General features: G+C 40.6%; 1 protein-coding gene across 2 annotated transcripts in view; it reads right to left on the bottom strand.

Moving 5' to 3' along the window:
• Nucleotides 1-2,147: 2,147 nt before the first annotated feature.
• LOC111865051 (elongation of very long chain fatty acids protein AAEL008004) overlaps nt 2,148-18,922 on the bottom strand; it is a 71,928-nt gene continuing 55,153 nt past the window's right edge. Inside the window, exons 2-9 of one of the 2 annotated variants that reach the window (XM_023852775.2) lie at nt 15,644-15,718; nt 12,948-13,138; nt 10,505-10,585; nt 9,862-9,918; nt 9,410-9,515; nt 6,780-6,916; nt 5,641-5,802; nt 2,148-3,318 (exon numbers count right to left, since the gene is read on the bottom strand). In XM_023852775.2, coding sequence (XP_023708543.1) covers nt 3,148-3,318; nt 5,641-5,802; nt 6,780-6,916; nt 9,410-9,515; nt 9,862-9,918; nt 10,505-10,585; nt 12,948-13,138; nt 15,644-15,704 — 966 coding nt within the window. In that variant the 5' untranslated portion in view covers nt 15,705-15,718 and the 3' untranslated portion in view covers nt 2,148-3,147. Of the gene's footprint in view, nt 3,319-5,640; nt 5,803-6,779; nt 6,917-9,409; nt 9,516-9,861; nt 9,919-10,504; nt 10,586-12,947; nt 13,139-15,501; nt 15,623-15,643; nt 15,719-18,922 lie in introns of those variants that run through there. The other variant, XM_023852776.2, reaches the window with a different exon arrangement.

Here is an 18,922-nt window from a genome sequence, read left to right as displayed (position 1 = left end):
ATTTCCTGTCACCATACCTTGAGACCAGATGTCAATACTTCGAACTGCTGGAACCACAGACTTAGTGCACAGATATCTATTAGTATGTAATGTCATAGTAAATAAGTATCCCCAGCAATGGACATGCACAAAACAATGAGGGAATTGTTTCAGAGGGATACATGAATCATGCAGCAGATGGAGTCAGTCAGTCTGCAGTGACAGAGGGCCTGAGGAGGAGGAGGAGGAGGAGGAGGGGGAGAAGAAGAAGAAGATGGCACTGGAAGGAGAGGACGAAAGTGACAGGAGTCAAACTGCCAATTTTATTCACTTGTAACCAACAGGAAGTAATACGGATAGACTTGAAAGGATTCTGACGATGGTGTATACTGTACTTCTTTTGGCTTATCGTCCAGTGAGTGAGACTAGCTCTTTCTAACTGAGTAGGTTTATCCTTCCCTACCCACCTGAAGACAGAGACAGATGCAATCTCCGAAAAGTCGTGGTCTTCTGTCTTTTACATACCAGATGATGGATGAAGTCCAAAATAAGCCAAAAGAAGTGCAGGAAGTAATACCCAATAAATCCATTTTGACTAGAACCCACAGCACTGTCACGTCACACAACAGTATCATAAGGGTAAAAACGGTAAAGCTATCCCTGTAGCAGGCAACAAAGGCACATAGGGTTGTGAGACGTTGAAGCTCCCACATTTTCTCTAGACAATCGGCTCACAGATGGCGGTAAGGTTGTCAGCCTTATGTGCCAGCCGCCCTTTACCCCCAGGAAGATTTCTAGTACTCATTTCTGTTAGAGGCTGAGGCTGAGTTGACGCCAGGGCTATAGCTGATTAGGTATATTTAAAAAATTCACTTCATTGGGACTTGAATTCGTGGCCTTCCAGCTTGTAGCATAGTGTCTCAACCAACCCTGCTACACTGACATAAATCCTGTTATGGGATGTCTCTTTGACATACATGGTTGTTGCATTCTACAGACAGCCAGCCACAGGACATGACATTTCAGTATTGGATGAATTCTTCGTATGCAATGAAAAACACTGTCAGAGACTCACATCCTGTTGTTACCTTGCAGAAACAGACCAGTTGTTGCAGAGTTACTCATGCTGCAGACAGCCATAAATAATTTCTCCCTGTACTTCATTCGATATTCACAATACCAAAAATATTCCAAGTAGAAGTCATAGATACGAATTGCATCCATATTCTACGTTGTATAGCAATTTATTGCCTGATGAGCTGAGAAAAGTAACAAAATTTGTCTGAACTTCATGTAAAGCAGGGTTTATGTATGTTTGGCTGATGTGTACAAAAAGTAAACTGAACATCTTTAGTGTAGAGCTCAAATACCAAAAATTGTTTGAAATTCGTTCTGTAGTTTGAGGTAGGAAACATGTGGACAGACAACATTGCCTCCCCATTATGCACTCACCTCATACACTCTGTGCAAAAGAATACACATAATAAATGTAATCTATAAATAATACTCATAGTTGCTATTTTTCTAATAATCAGTTAGGCAATCAAACAATGCTAATATGACACACAAGAGATGCAAGGAAATTATTTCAGAGAAATTTAGTGACAACATCAAAACTTACACATCCTTAAAGTTCTTTTGTATACACCTACAGAATGATTAGAGTCTTCTGGGATCTGAAACTGTGTAGTTCAGCCAATTAGGTATCAATATTTTGGAGGGACTACATCTTCAGAGTAGAAGAGACCGATGAACCGCGAAGGAGACAGCAGGTTCCTCACAACACAGGTACCTGTCTACCAAACAGCCCGGAGGATGCGCCATAGCTGAAGCGGTTAGTCACTGGCTTCCCACAGCAGCAGCCCAGGTATGATCCCAGGTCTGGTCAAGTGGGATTTGTGGTGGACGAAGTGGCACTGGGGCGGGTTTTCTCCAAGTACTTCAGTTTCCCCTACCAATCTTCATTCCACCAATTGCTCCACAATCACCCTCATCTATCATCTGGGGCTGGTACAATAGGCCAGAAGTGGCCGCAGTACAAGGGACTTAGTCCCACCCCACTAGCAATAAAAAAAATACCAAACAGCCCACAAGACTGCAATCATAATATTCACATCATATTCCACAAACAATTTTTGTACAGAAAGTGTAAAATTTATATGCAGTAATGAAAACAGCATGATCACATCTGTTACTTGAAACAAAGCATAGATACAATGACATCTGTCAGCGCAAGCGTCACCAAGTTAAATTCAAAAAAATTCACTGTCTGTTTGGCTTCTACATACATTTTTATTTTGACTGTGCTAAATGTGTAAACCGCACCAGCACTCCATTCTGCATAGGTATGAAAGCAGAGCTCCACACAATCATAACTTAGGAACTACATGGCACTCGGCTTAACTCTCATCAACTTCCAATTTCAATTATACAGCTACAGAGTCATTCTGGATATGGTACTCAGTGCCTCTACTGGGTATCAAACCCTAGACATTGATCATTTCAATGTCTGAACTGTAAGAATTGTTGCATTAATCAAGGAGATTACTTCATACCATTTTACTTTTGAAAATTCAGAGAAGCTATGTAAATAAAAATAAAACTCAGTATCTCATACGTCACCTGGTACTTTGATCAATTATTGATTTTATAAAACTTGACGCTTTCATGGCGATTAAAACTAATGTAATCTTCTTGTGCTACCAGTTATGACAATTTAGATTATAAGACCATGTCTCAGAGATATTCTTTGCCTCCATCATGAGGGAATGATGTGTGTGAAATGATTCCTTGATGACTGGGGCAGAGAAGGTATGCAAAATGATCAACTTCTCTTGTGAGCTGCCACAGTCACCTGAGAACAGTCTATCACATGAAACCTCTACAGTTATTTAAATAAGAGGCCAACAGAATACCTTAACAACATAATTTAAACAGTGGTTTATTCAGATGCAACAAACACGTGTATAAGTCCCAGCAGTATGTGACACAATGGCACATGATAGTAGACACTGATAAGTAATACGAGAGATGTGACATTACTGACCAAATTCAATTTGTCACCCACTGATAGATGATGTCACTGTCACGGTTATTGCATAGCATGCCAGTAGCATCTACTGGCAGCATTTGGTTGTAGCACATACGATATACCACACTGAACAAACATCACTTTGTCGTGCCATTCACAAATGCTCTGTGCCGTGGCTCAGTTGTGTAGCTGGTGGGAGGAGCTTCATGTTGCTGGTAGAACGCTGAACCATTTGATCCACTGTGACCATTCTGCTTCTGCTGCTGATTCTGCTGTTTTAGTGTCTCAGCTTCCTCGATGGCTGCTTGCTGCAAATATAAATCACATTATTGCTGTGTGTATGATATCACTACTGAACATGAGCAGAAGTTTCTGTGAACTGAACTGCACTTATGTAACAACACTGTGTTTGTGAAGTGAGGTAGGGCTGCACGAAGCAAGCCATAGCATGCTTAAGTTATTCTTCATATCCTTGTACTTGAGCCAGTTCTCTACATAAAACTCGCTCTGCTTGCTGCCTGCTCACTTAGCATAACTCTTCAACCCTGAACACGGAGGTAGTATATTCCTCTGAAATATCAATAACTTCTACCAGACTACAAGATGTCACTTCTCAGAATATTGCACCATTTCTAATCACTGCTGTGAGCTCCTCAAATCCAACAAGCCCCTCTCTTGAATTGGCCTTGTCCTTTGCTGTAAATTATGCACATTAAACAAACTGTGAATATACTGTCTGCATTTCTAAATCTGGTGTCTGGGTTGTGAGTGAGGAGAAGTGAGCAGAACTATAGCAACAAGCAGCAGGGTGGTTACAACTGCATCATGAGAGACAGAGAGGGTGATGCCCTGTAACTAAGAGCCTGTTATAACCCATATACATTCTGCAATCCGAATTTTAGTCAGTGGACTCAACTGACTCCACTGGGCATTCCGCTGCATGCACACCATCTAACAACACAGACACACCACAGCGGCCCGGGTTCGATTCCGGGTCTGGTCAAGTGGGATTTGTGGTGGACAAAGTGGCGCTGGGACAGGTTTTCTCAGAGTACTTCAGTTTCTCCTGCCAATCTTTATTCCACCAATTGCTCCACAATCACCCTCACCTATCATCTGCGGCTGGTACAATAGGCCAGAAGTGGCTGCAGTGCAAGGGACTTAGTCCCACCCCACTAGCAATAAAAAGAAAAACACAGACAACAACTTACTATCATACACACAAACACATGAACATGCACTCACATTTGCAGCATAGCACACTGGATGACAGAGGTCAACACTGTCTAGGTTTTCCAAATACTGAAGACTAATTTTCATTTTGTGCATCCTGTTGTGTTATTATATACAACTCTTTATTGGAGTCCATCATAACACAACAACATAACAGTCAGGGTTAATATTACCTTAGTTACATGTTTCGGCTTTTGAAGCCATCATCAGGCAAAAGACATGATTACTATATTCACACACTATTGAACTGCAATTTCATTGTGACAGTAAAGCTGGATACTTGATAACTGTTACATTACAAAACACAAGATATATAAATAAAATGAATTATAAACTTTTTTAAAAAATGAAAGTAATGGAATAAAATATGGTTAAAAACCCTTCACGTGATATTGCATATCATGAAGTCAGTTGTATATGTCCCACTGATATATGGTATATTCTAGACTTGTATACATATAGTAAACATTTGGAGGCCCACGGTATAGATATACGTAGTATTATTTGACATTAATTGTCTGGCCAGTGTCTCATTTTACAATGTATTTTGTCTGCTCTGTCGGGAATACAGATTGCAAAATATGTTGTAAAATGAGGCACCGGCCAAACAATTAATATCAAATAATACTACATCTATACCATGGGCCTCCAAAGGTTTTCTACATGTACTCGTACACAAGTCTTGAAAATACCATATGTCCGTGGGAATATAACAAGATTGCAACAACTGACTTAATGACATGCAATATCACATGAAGAGTTTAAAACCTTATTTTATGCCATAACTTTCATTTTATAATAAGTTTATAATTCATTGTATTTTTACACCTTGTATTTTATAATGTAACAGTTATCAAGTATCCAGCTTTACTGTCACAATGAAATTGCAGTCCAATAGTGTGTGAATATAGTAATCATGTGCCAGTCACAGTAGCCTAGCGGTCTAAGGCATGTACTGTCTTCGCTCGCTTGGAAACCAGGATCATGGATTCAAATCCCACTCAGGGCATGGATGTTTAGTTTGTATGTGTGCATTTTTATGTGTTTGTGTACAGGTAGAGGCCTTGCGACGAGCTGATCATCTGCCCAAGGAGTCCTACCAAATGTGTAAGATCTAGAAAAACCGAAGTGAACGGAGAAGTTCATGGAGGTAGGCCTAGGCCCATTGGGGCTGTAGTGCCAAGGAAAAAAAAATAGTAATCATGTCTTTTGCCTGATGATGGCTTCAAAAGCCGAAACATGTAGCTAAGGTAATATTGACCTTGACCGTTATGTTCTTGTGTTACGATGGACTCCATTACAGAATTGTATACTGAAGACTGCTTCATGTACAGATGCCCAGAAAAGAACCATAGATAAAAGCATGGACCTGCAATGCCCATTCTTATACATCTTACCCTTCTTTGTGCCTTCTTCTTGTAGGCCTGCTTGTAGAAGTCTGAGAATAGGAAGTAGAACATTACAGCATGGAGACCAATCCACCAGACGAATGCCTTTGGATAGTTGCAGTCAATAAAGAGCAGCTGGAAGGCATGGATCATCACAAGCACAAACTGCACCTGAGGGCAAGTTACAGCTTCAGCAGATGGGCCACACATCACATTATTACAATACATCAGCTGCCTACATTTATTTAGTTTTCCTACTGAACATTACATTTACATTTGAACACATAGTTATGCATTTTTTCTATATGAGTTTCGGAGTTGTCATGATGGGAAGTATGAAGATTGTGGACTTCTTGGATATAGTATCATAAGTAGATAGATACATTCAGGGGGAAACGTCTGCATCCAACTTCAGCATAATCTTACCCTGAAGATGGGGGCATCAGATTCCTCCAAAATATTGCTTCCTATCTACCACAGTATACAGCACAATATCACAGAACACCTTGATCTTGGATCTTTGTACACATGAAAATTCAGATAAAACCACTAAAAGATATCCAACTCAGAGATTGGAACTTTTCTGAACCATTATGTTAGCACATTCAACCCTTTAAAACACAGTGGTAACTACATGTACCACTTGCTTTACCATACTAAAACTCTGCATTCTACAGACAGTGTGTCTATATGTTTTGTATGGTTCTCACAACAAACAACGATTATTTCCCTGAGCAGCAATAGCTGGTTGGGCTTTGTTGCAGGAATGTACTCTATCTTCTGTGAGGCAGGAACTATATTCATGAAGGCTGTTTAGAATTAATTCATGTGGAAATATAAAGGAAACCTCAAATACTGCACAGCAGCACCACAAGGATTTTCTGCAAGAAAGGCATATTATGCAGGGAGAATAGCCACAACATTTGCCTGAAAAGTTTTGTTTAACCAATTTAAAGTATATTTACTGGTCTCACTAGTATTCCGAATAGAAGAATTCTTTTGAATACTTTTAATTTGTTGCGTTAGTATTTGCTAATTTCCTTGTTTCTCAAAATTTGATGTTGTTTTAAAAAAAGACATGTGGTGGGACAGATTCCTGGTTTGTCCCCTTCTGTCAGTGACCATGTTACTGTCAGTTATGTTCATACCATCTGCAGAAGAGTGAGGTATTTCTTCCACCAGAGGTACTTCTGGAAGCGAGGTCCCAATGCAGCAAACAAGTAGTACGCATACATAATAATGTGAACAAACGTGTTGAGCATTCCAAAGAAGGTGCTGTGACCGCCTGGAAGAAAATCACAATAGCAGAATGCTCAGACCTGTGTGAGTGTAACATTTAATTTGGAAATACTCATTACACAACATACTACATCCTACTGTGGTTATCAGTACTACACTGTGCTCCACACTTACAGCACCAACGTTGCAAACAAATTTGATGAATTTGAAGATCTTATGGTTCTGATGGCACTCTGGATTGTAATGCCATGTAGTTCATGGAAAGCCAGATGCTTCAGAGGATTACACTGCCTTCATCTTGAGAGCTGGATCAGCCTGCCACCTACTTCTGCTGGTTTTCTCTTTTCTCTGGAAGATGAGGTGATATACTCTTCCAAAACGTCTATCTTTCTCTGACCTACATGGCATTATAATGCAGAAGACTGTACTCTTCAAAAAACTTAATCAAAAATACCTAACCTCACTACACTGAAAATTTTTGGAGACATATTTACATTTATGCTATGACAAACAATCTGACACAATAACAATATGCTGCTGTTCTCTATAATTCAGATCTCCAGCTGTACTTACTACAGATACCCCCTCCACTGATCAGCTTGATCAGCTCTCTTATACATTAAATCACAGTTTCACTGTATATGTATGTACATGATACATGATGGAGATTTCTTCTTACCAAAAGCCAAGACTGCAGTGCCAACTGAAGCGTTGGTGAACCTATCTCACTGCTGTCTGTGGCTAATTCCATAACTATTACTACTAATGTCTTCTGTTGGGAACATCATGAGGACATCTGAACATGTCTGAAGCATCTGTATGTACACAATTCAAGGAATTTGTGTGCAAGCTCCACATAGTGTGATTCCCTGATAAAAGGACAAATCTGAAATGACTCTTAGTTTTTGAGAAACATGTCAACTTCAAATGGTGCAACACACTTCTCAGCAGTATTATTTGTCTCATGTGATATCACACAGGAATTGGTGCTATCAAAACCGAGGAGCCTCGAAGTTCTTCATGACAATCAATTGCATCCATACCACTACCCACAAAATGCAAATCTGTTTCCAGATGACTGTCCTCTACAGATGCAATTTTGCGAATTGCTATGACATTAAAACACTGCAGATGAGATCTTTTTACAGAACATTCTGTTGGAAAATGCCCTGTTTTATGCATGAGGATGAGTTCAACGTCCATGGCATTCACCTCTGGGCATGTGATAATCTTCATGCTATTTGAAAATGTGGTATGAACTTCGCTTCACTGTCAGAATTTCAGCTGAAATTGTTGGGGTCACTGCAGCAGGCCCCTATCCTCTACCTGGCAGGCTGACTGCTGGCTGATATTGCTATTTCTAGAAACTGTTCTACTGGGGCTGCTTGTAGATGTGGCTCTATCTGTGGTTTCAGTAAAATGTAGCACCAGTGCAGTATGGGGAACATGCTCGGCTGTGTCTGAAAGTGACATAAGCACGAAGATAGACTGGACATTGAGGGCTGATTGCATTCCCTCCTTGGTCGCCAGATCTAACTCCAATGGACTTTCTCCTTGTAGTGACAAATGAAGGAACATATTTAAGCAGTCCTCCCAGAACTATCGAACATCTCGTGACAAGATTTGAAGGAGGTGTGACAATGGTCAATGCCAACATCTAAAGGTGTGTTCAATAGAAAGCCATGCTATGCGCTGCCCTCTTGGTTTAAATGGAGGGGAACTGCTTCAAACACATATTGTAACTATAAGGCACCAATGGTTTGATGATTTGACAGCTTATGCCATTACACAATGGTTTGTACCTTAAAAATTAATGTCACAAGACACTGTATTGTACATTATTTTCAACTTTTTTTAACAACTGCTTCAAACACATATTGTAACTATAAGGCACCAATGGTTTGATGATTTGACAGCTTATGCCATTACACAATGGTTTGTACCTTAAAAATTAATGTCACAAGACACTGTATTGTACATTATTTTCAACTTTTTTTTAACAAGGAATCACATTTCATAGAGCCTGTGAGCAAATTTCTGTTCAAGATAGATTTAGCAATCGCGATTTCACTGATATACATATTGTGAACTTCTGAAGTTCTAGAAAGACAAAAACATGTATACTAAGCTACTATACTTGATAGAATATGCATTAAGCAAAGGTGCTATCTAAATGTATATTAAGAACGTTCTTTGACAAGGGTAGATATTGCAATACCACATCCAGTACAACTTCCACTGTTGTCTACTGCTACCATGTTCTGCTCCAGTTCATATCTCTGACTACTGCTATGAGTACATAATGAGAAAAGATTAATCAGTAGCCTTTTATACCTATGGATTGTAAAACTATAGTATGTCTTTGTTTTCAACTTGACTGTGCCTTAATAATATGCCTCAGACAATATCTGCCATTCCTCAACTCAATGAAATGGTCTTCTCCTTATTGTTATGACTCATCTGGGTGAGGTTTAAGGAGACACAGCTTGAAGTTGGCCCAGACAATCTACCCAGAGACAATAAATGAACGTGACCATACCTGGTGTGAATTTAACTCCAAACCAGACGCTCATTGGCATTATACCATGGTGAATCACATGCAGAGTGGAGATGTGGTCATTCTTCTTGCGTAGAACAAAGAATATCTGCAAGAGCCAAGACAGAATTTATTCAATCTGAGGCTCTTGCAATGGTGACTTTGAAGACTAAGAGAGAAGAGCAAGCCAAATTAGCAAGCAGCAAGAAGGGCAAGCTGTAGACAGAGTCTGCAAACAGATATATGGTCCAGAGTTTCAATGCAAGGCTGGCTTTTATTGACCATGAAGATGGAGGCAAGATGTTTTCATGAAACATCAGTAAATTTCTACAAGACTACACACTGCTACATCACACATGACAGTAGCCTTCAAGTTAGAATTTACATGGTAATTCTCTTAGCTTAATCCAGAAATCTAGTAATTCTCAGCATCATCATGCTAAAAATAAACTTACCGTATCAAATAACTCCGTGAACTTGGATACATAGTACCACCAGCACCCCCTCGCCATCTGCAGCAAAACAAATGCTTCTTAACCGAGTGTTGTTATGGCAGGTGTCCTGGTTTACCTCTTCAATGCTCTGCTTCAAATATTACCAACTGTTGGCCAATACAATCATTTTAACTAACTTCATGAGGAGAATCCTTTTTGGGAAGCTGATGGTTGCTCAGATATTCAAAAAAATATTCTGCCTTTTATAGAATCTGCAGGTTCTTTATTGTGTTCATATGAGCCTACCAATGGAACTTACCCTAAGCCCGATAAATCCTGTAGACTCTCAAGCCCTGCCTCCTTAAGGTCCTTCTTAATATTATCCTCCCATCTCTGCCTTTGTCTTGTAAGTAATATCTGCCCTTCAGTTTTTTATTAAAGAAATGCATACATTTCTCAACCATCCCTTGAATGCTAAACGTCCTTCAAATTTCATCGTCCTCAATTTCATAACCCTAGTAATATTTGGTGATGAGTACAAGTTACAAAACTCCACATCATGCAGTTTTCTCCACCCTCCTGCCACTTTCCACCTCTTAGGTCTAAATAATCCCCTCAAACACCCTCAGTGCTTGTTCTTCCCTTATGTGAAAGAACCTCTTACCCTCAATGCTCTGGGACTGTTGGAGTAATCAACCGGCTGACACCTGTAGCTGTAGTGGAACAGCCATCCTGCAGCCAGGCTCTGCACACACAAGCAAACACGTCAGCAGTTCCATCTGTCTAGTTACTTCAGTTTATTGACTTAAAGAAAAACGCTATTTCCTCACGCTGTAACCAGACAAGTGCTGGATCACTGCTGAAGCCCCCAACTTACAGACTGAGGATATGATAATGTGCTGCCTATTCAGGACAGTGATAGATGCGTATGAAACAATGGTGGAAACATGATCTGGAGCAGGAAATTGAAGAAACTGTGAGAGAAACGTCCCCCAGTGCTGTTTTGTCCACAACAAATGTTATATAAAGTCATCCAAGATTCAATGCAAGGCTCTCCAGTGAGAAGTAAGCGCCCATTGCCTCAACTGTGATGCAGCCAAGTTTATTATTCGTTAATTTTAGAATGCCCTAACAATCACAGAAATTACAAAGCTGGAAGGATGATTATTAAATGTAAATTGAAAAAAAGCAACTGAGACCTATTCTGACTTCTTACTTCTTCTGCTTTAGCCTTCTGCAGCTCAAGTTCATCTACATAATATTTAAAAATTCAGTTCCTACAGCATAGAAAACACACTGTATTTTCATTACAAAAATCAACTAGTTACTGCTGTGTACAGAAATACAGCCACTTCTAAATTTACATGGACTTTATTTAAGTGTTTTTGCAATTATATGGTTGTGATATTAACACAATTTTTTATTATTTTTTATATGTTATTGTGTTTTTATAAATGGCCTGGTTTGAATTTCTTGAAAGGCAATTACACATTCTTTCATGAATGCTGTATGGAAGCAACAATGCACTAAGTGCAACATATGAAGCTATTCTCTGTGCATGAGGATGTATCTAAAACCAGGATAGATACTGATGACCTAGCAAAGAAAGCTCTGGCAAGAGATTTAGATGATGTGAAGGAGTTACTAAACCTGTACAGTGAGGAATTTCTGCTGAGAATTCGGCTCGGCTTGAGAAGTAACACCAGCAGGAACATGAGGGGGAGGGCACAGCACTGGCTTAGGTTGTGTGTATGCTCAAGACCAAAAGATTGGTGGAGGCATTCTGCCTGTTTGAGGAAGGTCTTGCGATCTTAGATGGAGATGAACCTACCGGTGAGTGAAGTTCATAGGTATCAAGAAATGTTTTAGCAGCCTTGCAGTGTTACACTGAAATTCTAGAACAAAAGAATGTGAAATCCTATCAAATACTGGCTTCCTTCTTTAGGAAAAAAGAAACCATCAAGCCACCTGAACCATAACCCTCTATCTCAGACAATTTGAAAGCCAAACAGTTGCAATTTCGCCTCTTGCTTCTCCACCACCATCGCTTGCTGGATCACCTGACGCAGGTGAGACCCCTCCTCAACAACCACACCTCTCCATTACCATCACCACCAACAAGTCACCTCAGGCAGCATTCAACTTATTGTTAGCAAAACATTTCAGTTAAGAGTCATTTTATTATTCAAGACAGGTGTTTTAATATCTCAGTCTGTATAGCGAAGGGCTATGGGATGGATAGCCAGGCTTCCATTCCCAACAGGGGCAAGATTTTTCTTTTCTCCACAGCATCCAGACCGGTTCTCAGGCACACCCAGCCTTGTATCCAATGGGTACCAGAGGCAAATTCCCCAGGGGTAAAGTGGGGTGAGGGCATGAAGTTGACCATTCACCTCCATCTTATGCCAAGGTCAAGAATGGTCAAGCTATAAATCCACTCCCCCATATGTCTTCATGGCATAGAGTTTAATTAATTAAGCACAGGGACAACTTCACCTACCCTTTTTATGATCAACAACAAACATGAAAAAATTTCAAGCATGCTTTAAATTGAAACTCAGAGAAGCAAAGGCAGTTTCTCGCCTAACCCCTATCATTTCGTTTATTTATAATGGCAAAATTATGCTTGATTTAAGCATCTTTATCCACATGCCCATGTTCAAGAATGCAACTACTGCTTATATTGAGAGCCAACTGTAATTGCTGTTTACTGGAAAACACAATACATGGAAAAATGTGGAGACTGTTAATGTAAAAGCAGACTGTACATAAGAGCAACACTGAGTTAAAGGGCTAAATAGTATTTCAATTATGAAACTGCAATTATGCCTTCTATAAGTTTACATGAATTCATGGACTGAAAAACTTGGCATTTTGTCAGCTCGCCTTCATAATCCTACAGGTTTTCTACCAGCACTGTATCAACTGCAGACACAGCTTAGCATGGAATAAAGTGGGAACTTATCTCTTATTTGACACAGAAGTACTGAGGACAACAAGCAAATGCATCTGGAGGGTGTTCAGCAGTGTTGCCAGCATTCAAATTTGAAACTTTCTAAACACAAATGAGAGGCGTGAGTTGATCAAGCTCTCTGTTCTGCAGTTACCTCATAGAAAATCCACGCACTGAAAATCACTTGCAGAAAGTTGTAGACAATAAGCACGCCTCGTAGGTTCATTGGTTTCCTGTTGTCCATGATCCGGGGGCCGAGTACCTTGACAAAGTAGGCATAGCTCAGGCAGATGGCCAGTGTCGGGAAAGGACTGCTCATCAGTGGCCAGTCATTCACACGTGGATCTGCGCACAATTACAAAACTTTATGATGACAAGAATAATAGATGGTAATTAAAAGCACAAACATCTTATCATTTCATGACCAGGGTTCAAAACCATTTGCCCTAAGACTGTTTGCCTCATACATAATTCATTGTCACAGTTTTGTATGTTGCATCCTTTTAGTGAGTTCACTAATAATTATAAGTTTCCACTGTAAAGAAAGAATGGCATGGTAAATATACACAGTATGAAGAAACTCAGGAACCTCTTCATTTGTAACCTGAAATATTTTTACTAGATTCATCAAGAGTCAAAGAAAGTTTCTACTCTCAAAGTCATCCATCAAATGTTCTCTTCTTTAATTTCACTGTTTCAATTCATCACCTGCTATCATCCTGTCAGCTGAATGTCCATGGTGACTGCTGCACTTGAGAAGAAACTGTAAACAGAGAGTCTTACTGGTGGCACACAACAGCACTGACCACACTTTCCACCGAACATATAAAACGGAAAGAGGTGAAAGATATTTTTCTCTTCTTCAGAGGGTCCAGATCAGGCCAAAGGCCCACCCAGACTCCTATCCAATGGATAACAAGGGTTATTTCCCTCAAGAAGGAATTTGTTCCATGGAATTATTTATGATGAATTTTATCAAATTAATCAACATATCTCTGTACATAGTCCACTTCTCTGTTCCAGAACTGTGTTGTGCCTAATGAACACTTTGTCATGTTGTGACATGATGTTCCTATAGCAGAGACCATGAGATTTTCTATCGACTGGAGTAGAATCATGCTGCCTCCATCTTCAGGGTGGAGAAGTAATCTGAGAATTGAAGAGGGTGGTTCTGATATAGGGAAGGAGGCCCAGTACATGAGGACCAGTAAGAGACACAAAGAGATGTACTGATGGAAAATGTAGTAGGAGAAATAGAATAGGACAAACAGGAATTGAAATTAAATGGATATGAATACAAAAAATAAACTCATAGGGTGAAGTAATTAGATTAGATCAGATCAAAATGGTGGGAATTAAATGATATTTGAATGTACAAATGCTGGTGGGAGGGAGGGGGAAGGCAAGCCAGGCATCTGTGTCTTCTCCTGGATTTTTGGAAACAGAAATCAAAATAGAGAAAGAAAGTAAAAATTCCAAATATGAACACTATAATCGAAAATATTATTGAAACAAATAAACATCCTATCCTGCATACTCTAGGATAATGGTCTAGTTTAAATACAAGTAAATATTCTGGTTCCCTCCCCAGGAATGAATACTGGTGGCACTCGTGGTTGTATTGTGCATGTCTATACTGAACATTACCCCTTTAGCCATCCATGCACAAAAGCGAACTATTTTGCTTAATGCGAGGTTCACCAATCACTTGGCATCGGCGAGAACCTCACAGTCACACAGGCTACACGTATGTGCGAGTGTGTGTGTGTGTGTGTTGGGAGGGGGAGTTCAATTTTTGCCATGTGGGACTACTCACTGATCCAAGTTTGAACTACTGTCCCTACAAGTCATGGCATCCCATCGAAGTCTCAGCCAGTTCGTGCTGAGCTTCAGCAGTTTCCTAGTTCTTCAAACAAAAGAGTTCAGAAAGGAAGCCCGCTGGATGTTTGTGTCCAGGCGTGATGCCCCCCCAAGTGCTCTCTGCTATGCACATAGCACCTCTCTTGGAGTACTAGCCCAGATTGAGCTCTTGCTAACTGTAGGGTAAATTACTATCACAATTTGCTCAAAGGAAGAACTATGGAGCCAGAGAAACGGCCACTGCTATGTAACGGCTGTGTAACAAGTAACAATGGAGTAACTTTTGGAAGCTGTGCTTTCTGTGCGGTCCGCGCCAAGGTTTCTGAGCGAGGACCAACTTCAATTACGGGAAAGCCTTGAGACGGCAATTAGAAGAGTAGGATGTTGGTGTGCGACGGATGCCCGTCTGCGAGGACGTGAGCCCGGGAGCAGAGGAACGTCCGCTGTTGGAAGCCGCTACTAAGCAGCGCAATGAAGACCGTGACTAAGAACACTAGTCTTTATGTGATAGTGACTTGTAAAGTGTAGTCAAGAGTTGTTTAAGAGTCCAGTAAATCCGATTACCAATCCAAACCCCGTCTAGTCATTCGATCACGTGACAGTATTCTCATTCCACATTAGCCGAACTTTCATTGATGTCCTACTCCAATATCTTCTCTAATTACCTCACTTTGTACTTTATTCTGAAGAAGGTACGGTAATGAAGTAAAATGAACAAGGGAAAGAAGTGGAAAAGGTGCAGAAACAACGAACGGCAAACGAAAACAAAAGCAACACAAAACAGAGAGAGCGAGACAGGAAATCAAAATAAGAATGATAAAAATAAAAATGAAACCTTTGTTAAGTACCCCTTATTTCCACGCTCAGTTTAATCTTCTACTCTGGAGATTGAGGCAGCTGGTTCCTCCGAAACGTCGGTACATATCTACCAGACTACACGGCGTCACATCCCAGAAGACAGTAATGATCACCTTGTGAAACGGAACTCACCACTTTTATTGTTCATGATGTCACGGTAACCATCGATTAACGTCCGTACCAGCTGCGCCATCTTGCTTCACCTTCCTGCAACAAAAAAGTCAACAATCTAAGTACGTACTTAGCAATCCTCTAACGACGAGAAGGCGATGCAAGTGGTCGGTAGCATTGGTCGACTTTCGCCACTGTACTGTAGGTTTAGGAATACATCGAGCTTCAGTGCGCTAGAGGCGACGAAAATGATGTCAGTGTTTCCAGCCTGTCCAGTATATGCAGGCGGCCTCGTACCAGTATATACGGTATTTACGCAGTCCTCTGGTTGTGGCTTCACAGACTTGGTGGACTGGCAGTTCGGCAGTGATGCCACGCAGACAAGCAGAAATCCACTGCCACAAGCAACAGGGCTGATCAGGCCGACATTCAGTTTCTCTGATATGTTGATAAATATTTACCAGACTACACGGCGTTACATCAGAGAAGACCGAACTCATATTTACAGTTGCAGTTATATCAAATCTCATTCACCGGACTAGACTTTACATTAAATTAATTTTTCCCATACGCCAGAAGAAACTTTTATAATATAACTTTTCGCTCGAGGACAGGGTGCTCAGGTGAATACTTGGACCTGGAGGGTGGAGAGAACTGCGAAATGAGGAGATACATATTTTGTACTGCTCGCTAAATATTAACAGGAATGAAACAATAGAAATGCGTACAAAATTGTGGTCGGAAAACGTCTAATAATTGGGCCCTACGGTGGATTATTGTGAACATGTTAGTGGGCGTTTCAGATCCGTAAGGGAAGCGGAATTCTTTCACCAGCTGAACAACTACTGGCTTCTCAAAAAGGACTGTGTACCATGGAGCCAGTTATTTTGGTTTCCGAACTGTCTCTAGTTACATAGCCTCGGGGCGGATCGCACAGAAAACGCCGCTTACAACAGTTCTTCTATTGTCGCGTACGTAAAGGTGGCCGCGGTCACGTGATTTTACTGAGCCAACTACCAAGCACAGGACGTGTTTGCAAAGCCATTCCCCAGCAACGGTTATCTCTGCTGGCTTCACAATCCTGACTTTCAGCAGACATGCCACAATATGTAATGTACTCGTAGGTGGTAAACATCTTTCAGTGTGCAGACTGATACAATATTACGAAAGAGTATGTGGGCTGCGGGTTGAAAACCCCTGGGATAACTCTCTGTGGACAGCCCGTTATTCGCTGTCACGTCGTTCTGTAAAAACCTTATTATGGCAGAAGTACCAAGTGACAGTCACAAAGCTACTGCATAACAGTCACGTGATCGCTGTATTCACATCACCTCAGATCGATGTCTTATGCAATCTCCAGACATTTAGCCCTCTGAGTTTACCTTTCCAGTCGTACGAAGGACACGATATATTTAAAATGATTATAGAGGTAGGACATCTAGATCCATCTAGATCGCATGGGAAGGAATGCGTAATAGGCTTTGGTAAGGAAATCTCGGAGAAAACATGTTCAAGACCGAATGAGATAACTAGGCGTGAAACTGACCGATAGATTTCGATTAAATTTGGTATTGGGTGACAAAAGTAAAAGTTGCAGTTTTAATCAAATTTTGGTTCAAGTTTCTCCAATATGACATTTACTTTAAATGATAACAACACTTCCTCGATAATCTGGAAACCGGCTCATCGTAAGAATACTCGGTACATGACGTACCCACTGGGCGTAATTAAGATCTACAGCTTTGTTTGAAATATTTTTTGGTGTGATGATCACTTCTCTATAGTATATGGAAAAATATTTTGAAACCCCGTACGGTACGGTTCGTCATGCAACGACATGTTTCCTGTTGCAATACAGGAACATGAGTGTACTTACTTGCTTTATTTATTGCTAGTGGGGTGGGACTAAGTCCCTTGTACTGCGGCCACTTCTGGCCTATTGTACCAGACCCAGATGATAGGTGAGGGTGATTGTGGAGAAACTGGTGGAATGAAGGTTGGCAAGGGAAACCGAAATACTCGGAGAAAACCTGCCCCAGTGCCACTTTGTCCACCACAAATCCCACTTGACCAGACCCGGTAAAGAACCTGGGCTGCCGCGCTGGGAAGCCAGCGACTAACCGCTTGAGCTGTGGCGCGGCCTACTTAATTACTTACTTACTCATGGAGCTGAGCCCGCCTTGAGGAGCCGCGAATTCTGCAGATACTCAAGAATTTCCTATCATCTTATGGGAAGTTCCAGTGCGGCCACCGAACAGTGCGGACGCGTTCTGAGTATTGCAGCGTCTTTATTGTGAAAGTGACGACTAGTTAGTTCAGTGCACTAGCCAACTCAGTGCATACATAAAATGTTTCAACAAACACCATACACAACAAACGGTTACACAGTGGACCAAAGTTATATTTCAAATGGGCAGCTGCAAATGATGCAACAACAACAACAATTAATTCAACAAGAACAACACTTAGTGCAACAACAACAACAACAACAACAACAACAACATTTCGTACCTCAGCCGTTCTATCCATTCCAACAATCTGGCTACAGTATTACTCCTGTTCAGCACACCAATTATAGTGCATCGTCCTTTGTGACTCCTCGACCCAGCCAACAAGCTCAAAGCCTAATAAATAATCCAGCAACAAGAAATAACACCGAAAAAAGACAACCTGAAGGGGCACAAGGAAGTACAAATGAAACTACGACCCAGTATACGTGGCAGACAATAAAAAAATGAGGAGAAACAGTCCAACTCCAGAAGACGGAGCACAGCGACCTGAAGTCAACTGCAATAACATGTAGGAGCAACTCTCGCAAATACAAAATGACGATAATGATGATGTCATACTCATGGACATAACAAATAATACCCAATCAAAAGAGAAAACCAGTGGTCTAAGGGATCCTAAGCCTCCCCCAATATTTGTTTACGGAGTAACAAACTTCAAAGATATGGTGGCGCATTTATCCGCAACCATCGAAGAGGACCAATACTACTGTAAGGTACAATCAAACGATACAATCAAAATACAGGTGACAACACCAGAATCCTATCGTAAATTAATTAAACAACTACAGGATGATAAAATTATATACCACACATACCAATTGAAACATGAAAGAGCCTATAGAATAGTTATTAGGAACCTGCATCACTCAATACCAACAACTCAAATAACAGCAGAATTAGAGAAGTAAGGCCGTAAGGTAAGAAATATACTAAACGTTAAACATCGTATAACAAAGAAACCTCTCCCCTTATTCTTCACAGACCTAGAACCAAAAGAAAATAATAAAAG

Source organism: Cryptotermes secundus, unplaced genomic scaffold (assembly GCF_002891405.2).
Source record: "Cryptotermes secundus unplaced genomic scaffold, Csec_1.0 scaffold971, whole genome shotgun sequence".
Classification (NCBI taxonomy): domain Eukaryota; kingdom Metazoa; phylum Arthropoda; class Insecta; order Blattodea; family Kalotermitidae; genus Cryptotermes; species Cryptotermes secundus.
The sequence above is the reverse complement of the archived record's forward strand: the minus strand, read 5'-3'. Positions and strand labels throughout refer to the sequence as shown.